We start from the raw sequence: 23,335 nt of genomic DNA on the forward strand, positions 1-23,335 counted from the left end.
CTACACCGCTTCTTCAGCATCACAGAAAGTCCACATTTCACTGCTTCACTGACTTTTCCTTCTGTTTTCTTCCATTTTCTTCTGCCCAGCTACTGAGACACTTCTAGACAGTAATGTTCATGTTTGCCTCCTTATTTAGGTTCTGATTATTTTCTCTAGTAGATGGTGTCATTTTATCCGTATCAGCCTGAACCTTTTGAAGAATCATCCCATCCTGCCGTCTCTCTCTGTCTCCAACCCACATGTGAGCTTTAATAACTGCTTCTACCACAACTATATATGCTAGTGGGAAATATGTACACTTCACCATGTTGCCTATCTTCAGTTACGCCTAGCCTGTTGTGAAATCTGCCAAACCTGGACACAAGCCTCATATCTTAAAGACATGCTCGGAAAATTCAAAGCGCTTCAAGCAGAAGGTTGAAAAACATCTTTTCTCCCTCCGGGCTGTCTGGATCTGGTCAATCAGAACACACCAAGGTCTGAGGATTCCTGAACAATGAGCCCCTGGCACGACACCACGCTTCTGGAATAAACTCTTTCACACAGATACACCTATTGCCTACAGTGTGAGGATAAGATGCACTTTTAGAAACCAGGCAGGAGATTCTGTGGCTTGGATATGAACTGAACTGAACTGAACTCGGTGGTCTAACACTCATCTCTCCTAATGGAGGCACCCCAGGTGGAAGATCTATGTTCTCGTTCTCTTCTCAGCTTATTTCTAAAATATGTTTCAACTTCTCTCCTTTACATGTTCTTTCCTCATCTTTTCCCTCAGATCCCCTGCCTTTCTAAGATTTGTTCACCGACCATTCAGCTCCTCTTCCAAAGCATTAAGCCAACCTCTCCCTTCTGCTGCAGCCTTTAAACACCAACATTCTTTGTTAAGACTGAAGCTGTCAACCTCACTGTAAACCTTCTGCTGCTGTTCCTGGAATCCTGCGAACTGTTGATTTCTACCTGTTGCTGGACTTCTCGAAGATGAGGCTGCCTCCTCTGATCTGATCCCAATTCTGATCAGGCTAATCTAATTTAATCTGGGTGTTTGACGATCACGTCGCCGACATTTCTCTGTACCTTCCTGCAGGGCCTCTGACAGCCCCTCAGTAACTGTGATAACTTAATGCTGCGTCAGTGCCAAAAGTGGCAGCGTGACATTAACATAATGCTTTACAATGCCTCCAAAATAATCCGTCAGGTCTTCACAGACGTTTGAATTGATGCAAAGTTACAGTTGAGCTGCAGATGTTTTTGTTGTCAGCGTCTTCCTTCGCTCTGTTACTGAACAGTTTCTTTATTATTTGCAGGGAAACACTGCAGAATCCTTCCACTGCAGACCTGAAAATCAAAAACCAAGGACACTTGTTTTCTTTTCATCTCTTTGTATAATCACAGGCTTTTTTTTTTTTTTTTTAATAAAGCTTTTCTGTGACGCTGAATATCATTATTGGCGTTCACACGGTACAAATATGCAAAAGATTTCTAATAGAAGAAAGCTCCGGGAAGCAAAACAAAGACAGATGTGGAGGTGGCTCAGCAGGTGCTATCAGTGCTTTTTGTCCTTGTGTTTGACTGACAGGCTCTTTATTGTCCAAAATGACTTCGGTAATACAGACAGAGCTCTTATTTCGCTCTGCTCAATGTCTTCTCCTTGTGTCTGTGTTAGCATTCCTTTACTGTTGCACTCGGTGGTTATCTCTGTCTCTCCGTTATTTCACTTCTCCCCGAGACAGAGCGAGAGAGAGATCAGATAAGCGTCTCTTTTAATTAAAGAGAGGAGCTTATATAAAAAAGGCACCTCTTGAAAAAGACAGACGTCCAAATGTTAAGGAACAGAAATGAATCCTAGTGGTTCGTCTCCAGGGAGATTATCAATAAGTTGTCTGGGACGCGTCATCATTCATACAAGTTCCAGGCCTTTTGTCACATATTAGGAAAATATAATTCTGCTACAACACCAAACTATCTCAAAAGAATTGTATTATTACATTTAAATGTTTGTAACTCTTCAAATTCAAGTTAGCGCCCACGTAATTTCCTGATTTCATTTGAGCTTATCTGAAAAATCGATCTTAAAAAAGGTCGCTGTGGCATTGCCATTTGGAAATGCATCTATTTACAAACTACATCTCCTCAAATGTATTCAAAACCTAAAAGTAAAGGTTGCAGACTCTGCAGTGCCGTGATGGTGCATCGGCCGGCGATGTAAGGTCACGGCTTGTTGTCTCAACGTCATTCTGCTGATTTTCATCAAAACGTGTGTGACGCAGGGTGTGTCCGGCCTTCATCAGGCTCAGTCACAAGCTTGACTTCAATAAAATCATAATGAAAATTAAAAAAAAAACTGAATGGTGTGAACATTTTCAGAATATATACTTGTTCTTTGCATAAAAATAAGGGAAATTTAGAAAGTGTCCGTGAAGTACATGCATCAACAGTTTGATCTGGAGTCACTTTAAATAATCGCTGCAGTCAAAGATTAAGGACTTTGTTTTGCCTCTCAACTGCTTCACGAGGTTAAATGAGTGAGTTAGAAACCAAGGAAGCGGGCAATCGCTTCAGATCTGGAGAGCGGGCTGAAGTCTCTGCTGCTTCCTGACCGGTCTAGCTGGAGGAAATGGGTTTGCTGACAAATACAGCCTCCCATGGCCGTGACTTTGGCATAATCCCCATATCCTTGACTTTCTCTTCCTCTTTGGGAAACAAAACAGAGGAGATGCTTCATGATTTGAGGTGTTGCAGCAGTTTGTTTCTTGTTTTTTTTTTTTTTTGCCGGTGAATGAAGCTGGAAATGTTCACCTTCTGCCACTTCGTCTCTGGCAGCAGACTGAAGTTTGCTCGAATCCACTCAAACACTCTCTCATTCACATGATTTAGCAAAAGGCACAAGGCGCAGGTGCCAACTCGCTTTTCTTCTTCGGAACACAATCTTTCATCTCACTGCTTTCTGGCTTTAAAAAAAAATAAAAAAAAAAAACACCAAATGCAGTTTGGCTGTAACCCCTGGTTATGTTCTCCACTTTCACCAAGAAAGTAGTAATAAAGCAGGTTTTTAACTCAAGGTCAGAGCTGACGCCCTTGACCTCTGAACTGGACATGCTGTAGTTTGAATGCAATTGCTTTTTTTTCTCAAATTTGAAATGTTTTGTATCGTTTAAAGTGTGTATTGAGATGTAAATTTGGATGAATGGCCAATCACACTATGTTGAGGACAAGAAGTTTATATAAAGTGTGACTTTTTCCAAGAGAGATCTGAGATCTGAAACTAAATGCTTTTGAATGAATACTGTGTTTTTGTACTCGGAAAGACGGCAAAACACACTGAAAACAGATTTCAAAGGAGCTGTTGTAGTTATATCATGTGTCTGATTATCTGAGTCCTATCATTTTCGTGTGGTTACTGCACCAAAATACTATTCAGTGTGGAATAACGGCACAAATCAGTAATCTGTTTGTGATATCCTGACCAGCTGAAATAGCCGATGCTGTTGAGCGGCCGGCGTAAGACCGAAAGACTAGGAGGAAGAGTGTGGAAAACAAGCTGTCAGCGGCATTTCCTGTCACTTGTCTCTCATTTCCACCGTGAAAAGGGTTGGGGTCTGAAAGCGAGGCGTCTCATTTCACATACCAAAATGTTTCAGCCGTCAATTTGTCTTTTCTAAGCTTATGGAGATGTTTGTTGTCATTTCCTTCTTGCGACACAGAGCTAAAACTCGCCAAAAAAAATCTGTCCGACACAAAAAGCTCAAATCGCTGGAAATACAAGAAACTATACATTACAGGTTATCTCATACTCAGATTTGAGCAACTCATTCAAAGCAGTTTCTAGTTTTCTACAGCCACAGGTCGACAGCCACACATTGAATAAGACTGACGGGGTAGATGAAGGCCCAATAATTAGAATCACCAGCTATTGCAAACAAATGACAAAAAAATAAAAGCTCCTCAGAGACAATCCGAAGAATTGCCCTTGGGCCTGTCGAGGCCCAATCTTGTGAGTAAGTCTTCAAACCCCATCGAGCTTGCAAGTTAATAAAAAGCTCCATTTGGCGACATTTGCTGCAGTTTCCTATTGCGTCCATTCAATACGACAGGCTCTCTCTCTCGAGGCCCGAGGCGGCGGGAAAAGCAGCCTCTGTGGTGATCAATAAACGGTCCGAGACGAGACACTGCGAGGATTCTTTTGACTCTCCAAACTACATTTAGTATACACATGTGGGGACATGACATGAGAGCAGTTTGAGATATGGACACTTTTGCACATCAGGTGGCTGTATTGACACATTTCACACAGATTTGTCAGTTTTTTTTGTTTTTTTAGTTAGTAATTATCATTATTGGCCCTGGTCTTTCTTGTGTTTACTATTCAACGTGACATTTTGAAATTAGATTGCATTGAGGGAGTCTCCTCAAAATAATGAAAGCTAATAAACTTCAGTTTTCAGATATATGAGTTTGGAACAACACGAAGCTGAAACCGTCAAAACTAACCAGCAGTCATTGTTTTGGTTACACTGAGATGGCATTTCAGGTTGTACCAATCTAATTATTACAACAGACACCTGCTGAAGAATGTTTGCTTGGAAAAGAGTATACTCTTTTTTCAAGGCAACAAGATCACATTTTGAAAAAAATGATGTTTTCTTGGAACTAATTTTTTGTTGAAATGACCGTGACAATGAGCCAAGGTGGAGATGAATCATTATTTCACAGTCTGGACTTTCAGAGAAACCTTTCACTGTTGTTTATCTGAATATCATCCCACCTCCTGCACAAAACAAGAAACTCTGCGGTAATACTTTAAACAAAAACACAAAAATCTCATTTTTCTGGGAGATTGTTTTTATCCTCCGTGTATCAGAGCTCAAATCACGAGGCGAGAGAGAGATGATGAGAACCGATGCTCGGAGAGGAAAGGTTCCAAAATCTGAAAGTTCAAGACAAGACAAGGCTGTGAATTCACCTCAGATGTTTGTCACTGTTGCAGAGTCGCTGCATAAACATAACCAACCCAAGCGGCAGCGTATAACACGACACGCAGCGGCGGTTGTTGAGAGGAAGAGTGCAACTCTTTGGTGGACGAGTGGAGATCTGAGAGGACAGAGAGCAAAAGGAGTCACTCCCGTGAATTTTAACTGTTCTTCAACCTTTCTGAGGAGAGACTGATGCCTTTGCTGAATACAGTCATGTACGGACTGACCAAATGAAGATGACGCTCATCTCTCACTATCAGTGTGTTCTCAGTGGATCAGAGAAAAGAAAATCACGCATCGAATACAAAGGGAGTATTTTGCAGCCAAAGAGGTTGAACACTCACATGTCAGTAATGGACTGGGGACCAAAGAAAGAGCTTTCTGGAGCGTCAGTGTCTCACAGGAGTAAAGTAACTTCAGTGAGGAATGTGGAAGAAATGCAGATAGTGCAGAGAGACTTTCCCTGCAAGATTTATAACTTTTCTATATGAAACCTAAACAGAAGTTTAAGATCTGATGTTAACAACATTGTTTGGGGTGAAAACATAATTTTTGCGTCTTCAGTTCAGAAGAGTTTCGCGTTTACACTTCAGCACTTTCCCTAAACGGCCACTAGAGGACGCTGTCTGCTTCCTGTCATGAAAAGATAACAATATGCTATGACGTTAACAACTGAGAGGCCACCAACATTCACTTGAGAATACTTTACAGAATACTTTATTTGGTAATCACTGAATTATTTTGGCGAAAGGTCAATTTTTTTTTTTAATTGATCATACAGCTTTCAGAGATCTTCAAGCTCAGCAACTCTATTGTTTCAGCAATCACAGCTAAACTAAAGCTCTAAACTACTGTTCAGAACGTGACCTTTCTCGAACAGAAACCTGCGTTCTCATCAAGACTAAAAGGAAAATGAAAAGTGACCAGCAAAAAACACACACCCTCAACCCAGTCTGAACCAGACTGTGCAATCTGAAGTGAGGATCAGCTGTCGGTGCCTGAACTGAGGGAATACTCGCCAGAAAATATGCAAATTTGTTGATTTCAATTATGAGAAGATGAGCGCTCACACTCGCATGCAGCAACCATGGTTCCTTCTCTCCAACCCAAACTTAAAAAAAGCCCATCAAGGTGTATTAGTGAATTAGTCATCTGTCAGCTAAAAGCTGTTTCTGACTGTAAAATTCTAAAAGATTATTTCTATTTGGCGCAGAAAGAACTACAAGGTCTCCCTTCTTTTGTCGCCTCGTGTTTCTGCAAGCTATTCTGAATTACCTATTCATTTGACATGCACAGAGAACAAATCACACAAACAGAACCGATCCGTTTTGGGAGCTTCGGAAAGACATTTACCTGAAAAAAAAAATATGGCTGTGAACTTTCCTGCGATCTCAAGCCGACAGACAGACTCTGCCAGATCATATCATATCATCACTTCTGGCCTTTTAAAGCGAACACCTGAGGTAATGAGTGACCTGTGACCTTCAGTTCTGTGAACATTCACTCCTACATAATATGAACTCATTAAAATGATGAAGGAAAGAATTATGGGTGAGAGAGTTGATGCAGTGTGTGTGTGTGTCTGTGTAGGATGACGGTCACACCCTTGTGCGGATGATTAAAAAACACACAGTGACTCAGTTTGCTGCCGAGATGTTCGAAATTCCAGCGGGAAAAAAAAACATCAGACTCAAGAAAAAGGAGGAAATAATGTTCCGTAATACTGTTAGGGATTATCGAGAAACTTTTCCCCAAAAGAAAGAGATTAAAGTGTGGCTTGTGCTTATCTTAATCCACCTCTCTTTTATCAATTCTCTTCTTGATGCACCAAGTTTCCTCAACTCTCTTTTGAATTTCTCCTTTGTGTCATTCAGTCGGTTTCCCACGGGGCTGCCTGAGACGACGAGCTGGAGACACAAAAAAATTTGAGAATATATGCAAATTAGAAGAAAACATTCAAATGGAAACATATCGAATCTGGTTTTAGACTTTTGCCTTAAATCTTTGGTTAAATTTGGGTTAAAACTTCGCATTCATAAGATATGATCCTCATAGGAAATTTGCATAAAACTGACCATGATGCATCATGAATGTCTGCTTTTTGCACATGCAACAGATATGTGAGACAACTATAAGTTCTTGACCATGCTAACACTCCTCAGTCCATCGATGGAATGGAGTTCATGAAGTGGATGCAGCTGGCTGCGACTCAGGACATCATCATTCCCCCTGTAAATACCGTGCAAGAGTTCCCAAAAATATTTCAGTTTCCCCACAACCCAGTCAGACAGGAGCTTTCTGCAGCCCTGAATCTTACAATCAATATCAGAACGGGTAATTTATCTCTCCTTAATGTTTCATTTATAACTCCCCACTGACTTCTTACAACCAGCTCTCCAAAAGGAAAAAAAAATAGAAATAAAAAAAGAACTGCTGTGAGTACACTGTAACCATGACTTCTTCCAAGGTCTTTGATTTCTGGCATTTGCAGAAAAAGCATGAAGGGTGCAGTATTTCGAATTAAACCAATGATCACACACTGAAGAGCCTCGGAGATGCTAGTGGAGAGATATATTAAACACCCTGACCACATTAGGGTGATTAAAGCTCTAAACTATTCTCCGAAGTTTAATCAAGTCTCCTACACTTTGCTGCAATCAAAAATTCTGCTGCCTCCATGGCGCTTCATTAGGGCGGTCTGTTTTATTAAGCTGGCATATTCAAGTTCATTGCTCAGTTTAAAGAGTCTGATAAGGACGGCGCTGTAAAAAAAAAGAGCTGGGCCCGGCGCCAGCGGTAATGGTATTAGGAACCGCGTTCTGCGAGAGCGAGTTCAAGTACACTTCTGGTTCCACGGGGTCCTGCACCGGCATTAGAATCAAGCCTCACGTTTTGACAGAATGTTAACATGAGAGGCCTTCAGGGACACGTTTATAATCTCATTTAGACCAGGAAGAGGATCTGAGCTCTCCGTCGAGTCGGAGGCTTTCATCCTCGTTGTAAAAACTTCTAAAGGACACCGGATGTTATGATGAAATGAACCAAACTGGCTGCCAGCCTGATAACGTCCTCATCAATACTGGCACAACAAACTGAAACCGAGCCGTCTGTAGTGATGCTGAGTAATTAGAGGAAAAGGTTACAGATAGTACGCCGGGTTGGAACAGACTTTGTAATGAGGTACGGCTGATTCTGGGATGTGGGGCACGTACTGCGAATGTGCCCACGAAAGAAAGAAAGTGGAGACACAAAAACCTGGGAAGCCGTCTTTTTCTTTTAGAGCGTGTTTTCATTGACATAACCAATTTTAATCCTGCCATAAAAATAAGTTTAACTTAAAGTAAACATCGCCGTGAAAACACGTCTTCTCCCGTCACACCGACCGCTTTAGTCTTCAATATAAAAACCAATTCGAACATCAGTTTCATGATTTCAACCCTTTAAATTCCAGCATTCTTTTAAAAAGCAATTGCTAGGAAATTAAAGAAAAAAATTTAAAAATAATTAAAACTCAAAAGGTGCATTTCTTTGGGAAGGTTTTTTCTTTCGCCCACAATCTGTTTTATGTCAATAACTGACAAATTTAACAACATCTTCATTTTGTACTGTGCCAGATCTTTAATTTAATATTGCTGTGTTATTCACATTGTGTATTACATTTGAACACAAATATTAGAATATATGTTTGCCTCTTTTTAATTTTTGTCATATAAACCAATTCCATCATGATTGTCAGGGTTTTATCCCATTAAATACTGGTTTATTTATTGACTAATCATTCTTCAATGTTTTCACTTTCTTATAGCTTACTATCTTATTTTCCTCCAGGAGATAAATTAAAAATACAGGCTTATACGTTTAACGACTTGAATAAGAACAAAAATAAATAAATAAATCTGCTTATGACAGAGTTGAACAGTGTGTAAAAATACTGGGCAAAAAACAAAACTGTGTATGAGGATGCAGCAAGCGTTAGATGAATATAAACCAGAGTGGGGTACTGCATTAAGGTAGGTTGGGCACCAGGCCACAATAAAAGAAGCACGACACCACACACACACACACACACATGCACTTGGCAGTAATGCACTATTAGATTCATAAAACAGTGTCCCATCCATCCCCTGGCTTCACACTGCATCGCTGCACCGAAGCCAAGTCGTTGCAAATGCAGGGGGACATTCATCACAGAGCGAAACAAAAAGAGGGACGCCGGGAGAGGGAGACCGTGCACTCAGGGTGGCCGGACCGAGCAGGAACACATCTGTAACCGTGAGCGTATGAATAAGAAACGAGCACTCTGGATGTTCCAACACTCAGTCCATCTACTCTCCCCTTCATGCCGTCCGCTGTAAACTGGAACGATATCACGCAGTGTTGCAACTTCACAGATTATGTGTTTTTATCAATGAGCAGCATATATATGTATATTTAAAAAAAACCCCTCTACAGCTGTTGCATTATGCATATTTTTACAAACTCACTGACAGCATGAAGTTGAAACAAGTTGAAAAGTTGAAAGCTACCTTGTTAGCAAGCTAGCTTTCATGGCAGCATCGCCAACATCTCAGCTCGAGTCTCATATTGCACTGTGTCCCCCACCACCCGCAATTAATTATTTTACGTCAGAAAACTGCTAAGTCTAAGCATTTACTTTAGAACTTGTTTTAAAAAAAAATCATACTACAGTGTGTCTGTAAAATACAATTTACACAAAGGAAGCAGCAGGAGAAAAAAAAGGTTGAGCGTCAAGCTAAAGAGAAAGAATGTACCAAGAGAGTTACATCAAATATGGCTTCATTGAAGCGTCTATTAAAGTCAAGTCAAGCGATTTCTTTTGCGTTTATGCTACAAAATTAAAAGACAATGGAGAACTGAATGTGTTACCGTTCTGCATGAAGAGGAGACAAGAAAAACGGCATTGTCCACAACTTTGTGCAGATTTAACTGAAGTCTTCCATGCGTTTCACACAAGTAGTGATAAATAAACTGGAAGCCGGCTGCCTTCGATGAGTCGGGATTTCTCCGTTCTGAATGAAACATCAGGTTTTCAATGAAAGTCTGTAGTCGCCTGGTTAAGCAGAGGGGAGGACGAAGCCGAGGTAGAAGGTGAGGCCCCCTATAGAGCTGGGAAATGACATGTAATTTATTTTTCAGTCACATAAGGACTTACAGCGGCGACACCTGCCACCTGTCCACCCACAGCTCGCCGTTCTCTTTAGGCAGACAGGCGATACGTGCATGCACACTGCACACACAAAAATACCATCAACTGAATTTCAAGTACAGAGTTCTGCTCTCAACAGCTTGATGCTACTACTACTACTGTCCTATTGCACTTAAGGCACCTGCATAATGAATGAACATGGGACTTTTTGCTTAGACACTCAATAAAACACTCCGAAAATGTCTTTTTCGTGTACGGACACAGACTTGTGGCGCTGTCTTGATGAGACCTTACTACTGACATCGACGCTTTCCCTGGATTCTTACGTCCATCTTCAACACTCTTACTTTTCAAAATTAATAGAATTCTTAAGTCAATTATTTCTATGGTCATAACATGAACTGAAAAGTCCATTTTGTTTTAAAGCAAATCTAATAATCATGGAGGAATTTTTAAAAGAACTGACTAAATCTCTCAAAAGGCTTCACAAAAAATATGCACTACTATTGACGACAGACTTGCGCTCACTCCAGTTTTGCTCAGAAAGAAGTACATGTAGATAAAAATATGTTTTGTCTTTTATGAGCTACTGCTGCTCTGCGTCAGTTTTTCTTTCCAAGTCTTTGTCTGCAAATCGCATTTCTCTAAATTTCAAGTTCAGGAAACAAAAACTATTTTTTTCACTGATCGTTCTGTTCTTCCACTGGGAAACGTCAGCTCTGCTATTCAAGGCGTCAGACACAAACAGTAACGCATTAAATGCCAATAAAGTGAAAATTGTGACCATTTTAGACGCAATAAAGCCGATGAAAATAGCGAACGTTGAGGATTTCCCAGTGACACACTGAGGGCCGGTCAAACACAGTTAAAGGGCCACATCTGGCCCCCGGGCCTCATGATGCCCACTTCTACCTTCATGGTAACCCATTCTTAACCTTTCCTGTAAAGCCACATCTCCACCCTGAAAAACAAACTGCTGCCGTCCTGTTGCACGTCTTCAACCTGCATAATGAATGAACGCGGGATGTTTTGCTCGGACCCTCGATGAAAGACTCGGAAAATGCATTTTCCATGTCTGGATTTCTATGAAAAGCACAGTCTTAATTCTTTAAAGAGCCCGCCCAAGCATATGAGTGTGTCACTGGAAAAAAGGCAGGCAGATCTCTGCTGTCTAAAGATAAAGGCTTTGTGTATTACAGAGCAGAAGCACAGCAGCTTGTAGTATCTTTTTAAAACTTTTTGCCACTAGGGTGAACAGGCATAACTCCATTCAGCTTTTAAAGCATTGCAATGAATATAGTCCTCTATTTTTAGCACCTCTGTGATTATGATGTCTGACTATGTAAGTGCTGGCAGCCAGCACTTTGTCACTCACGGCGCCAGCGTTCGCCGGCAGTGCTGAAACAGGCTTTCTGCACAACTTCCCCACTTTTTGTGCCGCTCAATCATGGCAATCGATTGGAGCCGAGGCATTTGATATTTGCAACTGTGACGGATTCTAAACAACACAGCTTAGTGTAGATGTGACGAGGATGCCAAGGCTGTTACACAAGCTGCCAGGTAACTTGCAATATGCCGTTTCCTACATCATTACCAGGATTACAGGAAACTGAACATGCTGTTCAATAGCTCGTTTCCTGCAAGGCATTACATAACATGTCTCCACAAAGCTGGAGAGTTTTCTTGATTCTTACAAAAACCTCCAATGCCTTCTTTTGTGAGGCTGTGTGAAGCTCCCGTCTCATTCAGGGCTGCCAGGGTTGGATTCAGGCTCCGTCAGACACAGTCAGTGAAGCTCATCCACCCACAGTCGGCATGGCACATACAGAATTACATGACAGCGAGTGTGGAGGGAGAGGGAGATCAAACCTGACAAAACATTCATTAAAGAAGTTACTCTTAAGCTAAGATGGCTTTTTCTCTGCCTGAAATGCTTCTCATCCCAATGCATCTTCCGGAGGGACAAGTGGAACTGGAATGACACCCAAAGGAGTGCTGAACAAAATCCTTGTGCATGCAAAAGTAGCATAACAGGCACATTATGGATTTCTGCTTAACAAACAATAAAAAATAGTAACTGAATTGGTTTTCATATAAATAAATTATATTTGTTTAAAAAGCCAGTTGTTTAAAAGTCTTATTTCCTCACACAATCAAAGCATACATTTCTCTCTGGTGCATGCAACCCCCCACATTCACTGTAACATATCTGCATCCTGCACAGGTCACATATTTCATCAGTTAAATGTGAGCTCAATTATTAGGAAAAGAAGAGAAGGGAGACAGGTGAGGAGGAGGGGGATGATTTACCTTCTTCAGAGCTGACATTCTAGGTGGATCCTCCTCCTGCAAAGCCCGTTCACATGCTGAGGTCCCAAGCCAAGTTTGATGGGTGCGCAAACGTGAACTCAGCCCGGTGCTGATGCTGAGCCATGAGGCTGATGCTGCTTAGTATTCTCCCCTCGCCTCCACTCCGTCCTACAGCTGGCTCTGTGCGCACGCCCCGCAGCCGCTGCGCTGACGACGCGCCGCCGCTAGGGGCGCTCTCTCCTGGCGCATCAGTCCAAAAAAGTTTTGGAGATTAAAAAAAAAATAATTTCATATTTAATTATTTCAGCAGTGGGAAACATTCTCAGGTTAACCACAAAATTTATATGCATCTCAGTGTGACAGTTTAACTTACCCTTCATCTCATAGCCATGCATAACGCTCAGTATTTCCACGTCCATAAAAGGCAGTCACACAAAATGGCAAGTTTTAGTTTTAAAATTATGTTCATTCACAATACCTCCTATGCCGAATGAAAGAATGGATTCGATGGATGGTATAAGTTTCAAGTACTCAGCATGTATGATGCATTTATCAGCACTTTTGCCAAATTGAACGTTAAATTTACAAGTCTATGAATGGACGCTGGTGTGCAGGAGCCGAACATGTGAGCTGTACAACAACCAGTGTGTGTAGAGCAGCCGGCGGAAGAAGCTAGTGCAGCTGGACAAAGTGAGAACACTAGCATGGACTCAAGGCGATATTTATAACTATAAGTTAACACAGCGTTTTATCTGAGCACGCTAACCTGCGTCGTTTCTTCGCCTCTCTGTGTTTAGCCTGTGGCGTTTTAAAAGCTAGCTCAGCTAGCTAGCTAGCTTCATGACTTCCTAGTAGTTTAAATTAATGCTCGCTCCGGCTTGGTGGGGTTTGTCCACAACATGGCACAAAGAAAAGAAGGTAAGCGCCACCTGGTTTTTGTCTCAAACATGATTGGTTTTGTAGAACACGTGTTGCGTCTGATTGGTTAGGCTAAAGCTGTTCGCTAGCTAATAAGCTAATGGCTAATGTAAACAAATACACGTGTTCCACTGTCATCTGTGAGAAATCCTAGTTGAGAGAGAGAGAGAGAGAGAGAGAGCAATACAGAGGGGGCTCATAGTAAAAGTCTGCTGGCTCTTTAAAGAATTGAATCTTCCTCCTAGAAAGTAAGAAATCTACACCTGTGTTAGACAAACCTACATGTTTCACACACTTTCCTTCAGCATTGCTAAATCTACTTATGCCATTACCAAGCAGGTGAAGAAACCCAATAATTAGCACCTCATTGAAATAAGGTGTTTTACAGCAGAGACCTTCAACATGCAGGACAGGTTCCCTCTGGTATCAACCTTTAAGATCCCTGGATTTATTCAGTAATAGTTTGTTCACTAGTAGCTTTGCAGGTTGAGGAAGTATACTTGAAGGCTGTCAGTTTAACTCCAAGAAGCAAATTTCACATCACTTAACAAAGTAGCATTCGCAGGAATGTTTGTATTGAAGAATGCATCCTGTAATTGGCCAGGTTGCACCCTGGACAGGTGATCAGTCCATCAAAAGACAAACATGGAGACACACAACCCAACCCACATCCTGATATTCACACCTACAGGTAATTTAGGGTCACCAGTTACCTTCAAATGCTTTTGGACAATGACAGAAGCCTGAAGAACCCTGAGAGAACCATCCACAAGCACAGGGAGAACCAGCACACTCATCAAGGAAAGGCCCTGTCTGGACTCCAAGCTTACATAAGTTAAAGAACAAATATTTTGTAACTGTCGATCAAAGCAGTGAAGAAAGTACATTTTATAATCAGAGGAAGAAGTATAATATTTTTTAATACAGTCATTACTGACATCAAATCACATTTTTTCTATTTTTTGGCTTCGCCTTGATCAGGACCATGTTTTCAAACTTTTGTTGAAACTTAAGAAGAAGGAGAAAAAAAAAGACTTTCTTTTCCATCAATCTTCTATATTGGCTTTGTCCAAGTTGAGGTTGCGGAGGCCGGAGCCTATTTCAGCGAGCGTTGGGCAAAAGGGAGGATGATACCGATTCATCACAGCACTAACTCAGAGAGACACCGAATCACCCACCGACACACTCACCCCCTGCTGAGCATTTACAGTCTGCAGTCAACACAACAAGCATGTGTTTGAAACATGGGAGGAACCCCGAGTATCCAGAAAAAGACACATGTAAAGGAGGAACATGCAAAGAACCCAGAGTAATCTGTGACATAAATAACTGGCCCATCATGTTATGTGTAGTAACAATGGATTTAATAGTTTAATTTGAAAATGTTAAAATGTTAAAGTTTCAATTTAAAGGTTGTTATGGCATTATTTTACCAGTTTATCCCACTGAACATGAAACTGAACTGCATGTGTTTGGTACCCCTGGTAAAGAGTCACCATCATATATTAGGCTTTTGTACAAAGTGTTTGCACTGACATAACCAGGTACAGTTTAAGTTGATCGACTTCTAACCTAATATTTGTATTGTATTATTTGTGTGACTGCAGTGAGACGTCGGGACTTCATGCACTCACAGTTATTGTGTGTGTGTAATAAGATCGGTGAGATCCCAGGTCCTGTAATGTCATATTTGAAATCAATAAGAACTGCAACAATACAATCTAGTGTTATTGAGGCTATATTGTTTTCAGACACTGCAAACTACAAGATGTGTGTAAAAAGAGTGAGTCTGCCAGAGTAATCCAGAGTTATGAAAAAAGATCGGTCACACCAGAGAAACAAAATCCACTGACAGAGGTGGTCAAGTAAGGTCAATGAAGAGACACAAATGTTATTACACACAAACAAGTCCTCAAACAAGAGATTCCATGCTGAAAAATGTTATTGTCCTCAGTCTTTCAGTCAAAAGTCCTGCAGAAGCTTTACCCTCCTCCTAAACCGGTGAAGACACGCAGCCCTCCACACAGCGAGTCCCTCGCCAAGAAAAGCCACGTGGTGAAGAGAAAAACTCCAGGAGAGGACGCGCTGCACGGTAACATCACATCCCAACGGCTTTTACTGCTGCCGCACCCCTGATGTTTGTTTGTGTCTCACTACATTGTTTATTATTGTCTCAGGAAGAGATCCGAGCGCAGCCAATCAGGGCCGGCGGATGTACACCGCGCTCCCTCCTCCTCCAGACTACCACATCCAGTCACAGGAATCTGTCACACTTCCCCAACTCCACGGCGTAAATACTGCAGAGGATCCAGCTGGTGAGGAAACCATCATCTTACATTTACAGGGCTGTGCCACGCGCCATGAAGCCCCGGAGAGATTTGTGATGCAGGGCTTCTCCGGGACGGCTCCCCTCAGCATTAAAGTCACTCTGTCTAATTGTCTCTGCCACTCAAGTTTAAAGAAACGGACAATAAAAATCAATTGTGTTCTTTTACCTGAGGTGAACCGGGCGGGCGACTGAGCCCGGGGCATTCTGGTTTCACTCCCATCCGTCGATTAAATGCACTCATCAGGATGAACTTCTCTAACTCATCCAGGACATAATTAACCCGCATCGAGGCTGAGCGCCCAGCTGATTAATGCTCAGCTGATATCATCCTGACCTGCGATGAGCCACAGACGACCGGCTGTAAAGATTCAGGGAAAAGTCTCGCTCCCCGTGTTCGATCAACATAATTTTCAGACTCTTTATTTTGGCCGCTCTCTCTCTTGTTATCAGCTGCCAAAAGTATTATCCTGCACCAGAAAAAGCCTGGCTCATTACATATGTCTCGCTACGTTAGGTTTTCTGTGTTTCGGCCGAGCAGATCATTTCATCCGCGCATTTGGTTTCGTACAAGTTGGAGGGCCTTCCTGTTTTTTTTCCTGATCATCTTCCTCCATGCAGACCTCCATCCACCTGACACACCTCTGCTCCACCTTAAGAAGGACGAGGTTAACTTTAACTACATGCACACGTCAGGGTCGGAATAAAATGATGCCAGTTTACACAGAAACAGCAGAAATCCTGAAGATCACAGGCTCTGACAGACTGCAGTGTTTTTTACTTCATTATCAGCTACAGAACCACTTATATCAGAAACTTGTGTCCGTTAATGCCCAGTGGATCAGACCTGATAAAAGTCATCGGCAAACTCTCCTAACTGCACGGCATAGCAGTGTTTTTAAATATATACTCGCAATTGCTCATCTTTTGTTTCAGAAAGCCATAATCATCTGTTTATACCAGCCCGAAGAAGTGAAATTAACTCACCACTTTAATTGCTGTCACAGTTTTCTGATATCCTCCATGTTGCAGAACAGGCTCATTAAAAGTTTCATTTGGTCCTCAAGGAGGTTTTTTTGGACGTGAAATATTCTTACTCATTTTAATCTGCTATGAAAGAGACTTACTTAATAAAAAATGATGATAAATCTTCCATCGTGGTGCTTGCTGGAGGAAAGAACTGCCCAGGTTGAAGAGAAACGGTCGGCCTCATGTTAAAGCACAGTGAGCTGGAGCTTCTCTCTTCGGTTTATCGCTGCTGCCGTTCCGTCAGACGGCCGGGAACCTGCTCAGCGGTGTGAGCAAGTTATCAGAATTCACCGTTTTGTCGTTTCTAGGTTGTTTTCTTTTTCCACTCTTGGTGTCAATAGATTATTTTCATCGCAGACAGAACAGAAAAGTGAACAGCCCGTCTTGCAAACAAAAAACAACAGTGTGTTTGTAACCGCTGTCCTGGGCCATATGAAGATCACATTTTATGCATTTTCTTACAGTTTATTACCTTTTAACCTCTGAGTGCATCAGTGGCAAATTTGCAGTTTTCAGCCATTCTTGTTTTAGAGATTGAACTTCCTGATGATGCTTTATTTATTTGGTCTGATGATGCTCTCCATTATTTGGACATAGATTACAGAAAAGGTGTGTGGGTTTCACTAAGAGTTGGTGTGTGGAGGTACAACAAATTCGTAACTGAAAGTCTTTTGAGTTCCTTGTTGTGTCGGAGTGACTCTGATGATAACAGGAAAATCCTGTGGAATCTGGAAGGTTTTGATGATTATTAATTAATTTATATCCAAATATGCATATTTGGAGAGCATTATTGAGTGAAATCTTTGTTTCTTTCTCATGTTTAATGGTTTCTTATATTCAGTTTGTGGAGAAACCACAGATACTTTTACCCACATGGTTCATTCATTGTGTTCCTTACATACAAAAAATAACCTTTAACAATGCAGTTTGGAGTTGGATTAAAGTTAATATCTTAACAGAAAAACAGGGAATGAACAGCCTGTACATATGGCCTAAACTCGACACACCTGAACTCCACTTTCAGACACGATCAGACTCATTAATCGTTAACAAAATGTTTAATTTATAAACTGCGTCCGAAGAAATTTGAACCTTAATGTGGAAAAATTAAAGATGATAACAAGTGGAAATTCTGCTTCACTTAGATTTTAAATACTTGATGCTCTTGGTGTGTTTTCCTGTGGTAAACAGAAGGATGTTATTCCCGTGTGGTTAATCAGTTCACACTTCATCTGTAGTCTTTCTTTGTTAAGTTTGAATAATAAAGCATGAGAGGATAAACTGCGATAAAAACAAAGTTTTTACTCCGAGAAAGAGCTGATAAATGTCAGACGAACTCACAAAAGCGCAGGAGAACGGCAGCCGCTCCGCTGGTGATTACCATCAGGTAGGAGGAATGTGATAATACTGTTTGCGTACGCGCTGCAAATAGCTGATGCACAATCCACAGCACTGGCTCGCTTTTGATTTAATCATTCATCAGACACATTACAGGATTCAAAACAAGCGGGATTGTTACGAACGGCTCGAGCGCTGAAAGTTTCCGCCGCGCCTGTAAATCAGAGTTTGATTCTGTTGATTGGAACGCAATCAGACGAAAAGCAGGAGGATCTGATTAGAGGAATCGGCTGGAGGGAACCTGCGGTCTGTGGCATGCTGAAAATACCGGACACCGCCAGGTTTTAAAGCGTCCTTGTTTCTGTCTGCGGAGGAACGACCAAACCTGACGTGTGTGAGACACAATGTTACTGTGTGAATACACACAGTAGTTTGAGGTGTGTGTGTATAATTGTGGTGAAACCAGATTTTCATAATGGCTTTGATCGCTGATCAGCTGATAAACTCCCTGAATTGGATAAAATGGAAAAAGGACATCGGCCACATGAGGCCCATAAGAACCAGGTGGTCAAGTGTTGATATGTTCAACAGCTGATCTTGACTTTACTGTCTTGTTCCCAGCAGAGGAGAAAGTCCAGGAGCACAGTGAAGACTCGGATGAAGAGACAGAAGAAGAAGAAGAGCCAAGAAAGAGAAGGAGGAGGAAAAAGAAGAGGAGACCGAGCCCTGGCCCGGACTGTGGGAAAGACGGAGAGGCTTCTGGGAGTCGGGCGCCTGCAGATGAGGGAGGAGAGCCAATGAGCAGGAACAAGAAGAGGAAGCTGAAGAAGAAACGGCACAAAGAGAAGCTCCTGTCCATGGGCCTGATTCCCCGGGCCGCTGCCGTGGAGTTCACCTACCAGAGAGATGAGGAAGAGACGGAGGATGAGGAGAGAAAAGCAGCAGAAGTGTCGGAATTTCTCAGAACAACGATGGAAACCTATGTTTCAGACTGTGAGTATTGATCGCTTTTTCTTTTCTTGTCCCAAACACTTTGTTCCCCTGTCGCAGATCTGCCGCTTGTTTCTGAAGCGAGCGCTTCAACACTCACCGTGAGTGTTTTTAAAATTCAACACGCTCTAATGAAAGCTTGTTTTGATTTCGACTCATTTCAGATGCTATTAGGCAAAAGGAGCCGCCACTGCTTTCTGATGAATTTCATAAACTCATAATTAAACCCCACCAAATGAAAGCGTTTTAATGAAAACAGAGGGCCAGAATTCATTTTACACTCGAGGTGCAGAACGTCTGCGCTTTTCTGAGACATTATAAGACATTAACTAAACAGAGGTGCCAGAAATCATCTGCAAAAAGCACGAAAAGTAGCATTTAAAATGCCCGTTTGATGGAAAAACTTTGCCGTTCACGGAGGTTTTATTTATTCAGCATTGGAGTGCTGAGTGCTGTTTGCTGCTAAGAAATGATCTGATTTCCCAAGTTTTTAAAATGTGTGTTTTAATAAGACAGTGTCACTTGCTTTCTTTTTACCGTGTTAGTTTGCTCCCTGGTTTCCCCCCAGCCGAGGCCCGCTTCAAATTTTAACAATCATTAATGTACAGATTGCTTCCCTCCAACAGGCCGTATCTTCAGTCGCTGTTTCCAACATTCTCCGCCTTTTCTGCTCAGCCTCATTACATGCAGCCGGGGTCCCTCAGCTGTCTGCCACAGTGGACAAGCTTGTGGAGAGGCTGTCCTGCGGAGGCCGGCCCGGCTGCGTCCTCAGACAGCTGCACAACCTCAAGGCGTTGGCCCAGCGCTGCGAGGCAGACAGGTTGGAAAAGGCACTGGAGGAACTCAGCAGCACGTCTGTTTTATCAGCAGGTGAGTCTAAAACATCAACAATCAAAGTGATGTTCGCTAAGAAGAGTCAAGAAAATGTTAGATTGATCTGTCCTTCCAGGAAATCATGATTTTATCATATATCCATTTTTTTTTTTTTTTTTCATCATGTCAAACCACATTATAAGATATTCCTAACGGCTGTTGGGAACCAGAAAGAATGTAAAAATCAACCTTTCTCTGGCTGCTTGCTATTATGTCTCCCGTTGATGTTTCTTGTTAAAAAAAACTTTGTTTTTTTTACATTATCATTTCACAAAAGCTTTGTGTGTAGCATGTTACATGTTTTCATGAAAACAAACATCAAAAAGGAACCAAAGTTTTTCCATTTTGACAGGAAAATATGAAATATCTTGAACAACAAAAACAACATCCGTTTAATACAGTATTAAAGCTCGTGTCCGGAGTTTCCGTTCGTTTCCAACGTTTGTATCATTTTTTAACACAGCTTAAATGTGTCAGTCTGGTTCGATGCTATAATATAATATTAGCATAAAGCAATATAAAAAATGTATTTATGAGCCCCGCCTTCGTCTCATAGACCCCCATGTCATCCGAAAAAGCGCAGGTCAGCTTCAGCAAATAGATTTCGAGCTTCCGCCTTGTTGTGCTGTCAATCAACGTGTGCACGCAGCCAGAGAGACTTTACGCTCACCTCGGATTTATCCACTGTCTGCTAAACATCCACCCTAAACAGCTAAACATGTAGGATGCTGTAGGACTCAGAGGCACTCAGTTTTACCCCACAGATAATGCGCGTGCACAACTAAAGGGGCGTGGCTTGGTAGCTCACAAAGCAGAGGGAGGGCAGAACCTCGAGACGTTGGATTTAAAAAAACCTCTCTCTTTCAAAACTTCGGACACGAGCTTTAAGCAGACCAATAGCACGAGAACTTATTTTGTCTTCTTACGTACAATAAAAGTACATTTTGTATAAATTCTAATGTTTCTTAATGAAATAATTAAGTGTTAAAACCATCATTGTGACTGAAACGATGGAAACATTTGTAGATTTTTGGGAAATTTTGGTCAATTTGTGCAAAATATGGCGAAACTAAATCACACCAGAATGAAGCATCGAAAAACTGTCCACAAGATTCAAACTTCTAGACTGAAATATTCACGAAAACAGCAGGAAGATTCCGAAGCGGCTGATTCGAGGCCTCGTCATGGCGGTTAACGCAGCTCCGGTCCATACGATCCTCCTCCAGTCGGCTCTCTCCCGGGGCTCTTCGGGAACTCGCCCCGGCAGGTTACCGCTTGCCCCCGTCTGTCCTCGCTTGATCTCCGTTGTTCACCTGCCCTCGCTCGCCTTTAGCTGCACGCACACGACCCGATCGGATCCGTCTCCCAGCTGAAGCTCGTCTCGTCTTCGCTTGCACGTCGAGTCGCAGGCGGCCCCCGCCGAGGGTTACCCAGCATGCTTCGACTTGCTCATCAGTCACAACAGAACCCGGGTCCCCTGGCACGTCCGCACCCACCCGGCGCGTTTGTTGACGAGTCGGCCGCGTAATAGGATCAGCGGGGACTTTGCCGCCGTCGTGCACGTGATCGTGTGCGTGAGAGGGAGCAACCGGGGGATTCAGGTGATTCTGATTGGAGTGACGTTATTGTCTGTAAATATATAACACCATTTAATAAATAAGAGCCAATATGAAATGCATCTTCAAATACCCTGAAGAACTACAATTTCTTTAGGTGCCATGCTGTGTCGCCCTCCAAGTAGTGTTTTTTGATTGACCATTGGACTGTTTTTTAAACAAATTTTAAAAAAATATATTATTGTTAACATTTAATATGTAATATTTAATTCTGTGTCATTTGAAAATTTGAAACCTGAATTCAGTTCATTTCTATTCAACTTATAACATTTGAAAAAAAAGGGTTTTTCGAAAATAGATTTTAGTTTAAACAAAGACTCAAGAAAGAAAGGTGGAGGTATCCCCCTTATCCCCCTTCAAGCTGAAACAAATATTAATTTAAGGCTGAACCCAAGAAGCTGCTGTGACTGAAATACTGTGGTTTGTTTTAAACTTTAATTGCACCCAAAATGCTCCCAGCCTTCATGAATCAGCACATTGAGGGAATTTATTTAATTATTTGGAGTTTTAATTAACCTTCATTGTTTGTACCTCAACATAACAGTAATTTAGTGCCGGAGTTAATCCATATGCATGCCTGCTTTCAAAGCTTTTCAAATAAATCCAGTAAAGCTCCTCTCACTTCATCTGCTGCTGCAGTGGCAATCAGTCGACTGCAGACCGACGTCTGAAGCAAAGTTTTCTGGAAGCATAGTTTTTCACTTCCTCTCACAAATTACAATGGTTCCACTGCTCTTCTTTGCATGGCTTATTTTAGCTTCTGCACATTGAATTCAAGCTTTTCAGGAACAAGTGAGAGAAAGATGTGTTTGGATGAACGAGGAGCAGCTTTGATGCATTCTACCAAAAATACAACAGTGTGTGTGTCTCCTCTGCAGGAAACAGGCAGCGTTCCTGTGCTGCTGTGTCTTCAGCTGGAACTGACGTGTTTCTCTTGGTCTCTCTGTGTTCCAGAGGAAACCGCTGCCGTCGTTTCACTCTTCCAATACTGGATCACAGACATTGTTCCCATGCTGAGAGACGAGAACACCAAGCTTTCTACAACACACCCATGAGACTGTCTGCCACACAAACAAAGACGCTGCAGGAGGATTCTCTCAAATTCTGGAAATGTTCTTCTCTTGTACGACTTTTCGACACTTTGCCAGTGAATTTGTCGAATATTTTGTATTATTAAAGATGCTCTGTTTCCCTCCATGTCTCTTCTGTTTCTACACATTTTCTGCTGAGAAGAAAACAGTCTGAAGATGTCGACCACTTTCTCTTTTGACACAGCGTTCAAATGAATTGAAGATATAATTGGGATTCGCATCAAATTCATTCTCCTCGTCTGGCACATTATTCACCAATAAACCAAATGGCAGCTCTACCAAGAGCTCCAGTATTGTTTGAGGATGTTATGACATTTAGATGCAGCCAATTAACCTGATCTCTATTCTGTCACATGCAATGTGTTTCCCACAAATCCATTTCTGGCTGCTTTGCTGTTCAATGAGCCTTTTTTTATTTGCTCTTTAAACACTGAACTGATCAAAGGGATCAAACTGTTCATGACTCGACTGGATGATGAAAAACTGCAGCGCGTCTGAACTGCTGTTATAATGCTGCAACTGTGCTGTTACAAGTAAAATTGCTGTTATTGAAAGATCAATTCATCAATAACTACCTATAACCTTCTCATCATTAGACATGTCATTGCAGACACTTCTCAGAATCAATAAAAATTACTTCTTGTTTTGGAAGTAAATATAGATATAAAGCAGGATTTTTTTTTTGTTTGTTGAAAGAGTAA

At 41.8% G+C, this 23,335-nt stretch overlaps 2 protein-coding genes across 7 annotated transcripts in view; one reads left to right on the top strand and one right to left on the bottom strand.

The window, feature by feature from the left end:
- dlgap2a (discs, large (Drosophila) homolog-associated protein 2a) overlaps positions 1-12,611 on the bottom strand; it is a 184,742-nt gene extending 172,131 nt beyond the window's left edge. Inside the window, exon 1 of the mRNA XM_030116185.1 lies at positions 12,454-12,611. Within this exon, the coding sequence (XP_029972045.1) occupies positions 12,454-12,471 (18 nt within the window). The 5' untranslated portion in view covers positions 12,472-12,611. The remainder of the gene's footprint in view (positions 1-12,453) is intronic.
- Positions 12,612-13,070: 459 nt separating this feature from the next.
- Positions 13,071-23,083, top strand: erich1 (glutamate rich 1). Of its 6 annotated transcripts, none has more exons than XR_003933611.1 (7): positions 13,071-13,371; positions 15,326-15,463; positions 15,549-15,686; positions 18,686-19,057; positions 19,730-19,924; positions 21,075-21,194; positions 21,261-21,351. XR_003933611.1 is itself a non-coding variant. In XM_030117725.1 (7 exons), exons 1-7 carry the CDS (start codon positions 13,353-13,355, stop codon positions 21,298-21,300), a joined length of 1,071 nt encoding a protein of 356 aa, XP_029973585.1. In that variant the 5' UTR covers positions 13,071-13,352; the 3' UTR covers positions 21,301-21,435. The 6 variants fall into 6 exon arrangements, 5 of the variants coding, with proteins under 5 accessions (XP_029973585.1, XP_029973583.1, XP_029973586.1 ...); XM_030117725.1 differs by having other exon boundaries at positions 19,681-19,924; positions 21,261-21,435; XM_030117723.1 differs by lacking the exons at positions 21,075-21,194; positions 21,261-21,351 and adding an exon at positions 22,498-23,083 and having other exon boundaries at positions 19,681-19,924.
- Positions 23,084-23,335: the final 252 nt, after the last annotated feature.

The sequence above is a fragment of the Salarias fasciatus genome, chromosome 19 (genome assembly GCF_902148845.1).
Source record: "Salarias fasciatus chromosome 19, fSalaFa1.1, whole genome shotgun sequence".
Lineage (NCBI taxonomy): Eukaryota > Metazoa > Chordata > Actinopteri > Blenniiformes > Blenniidae > Salarias > Salarias fasciatus.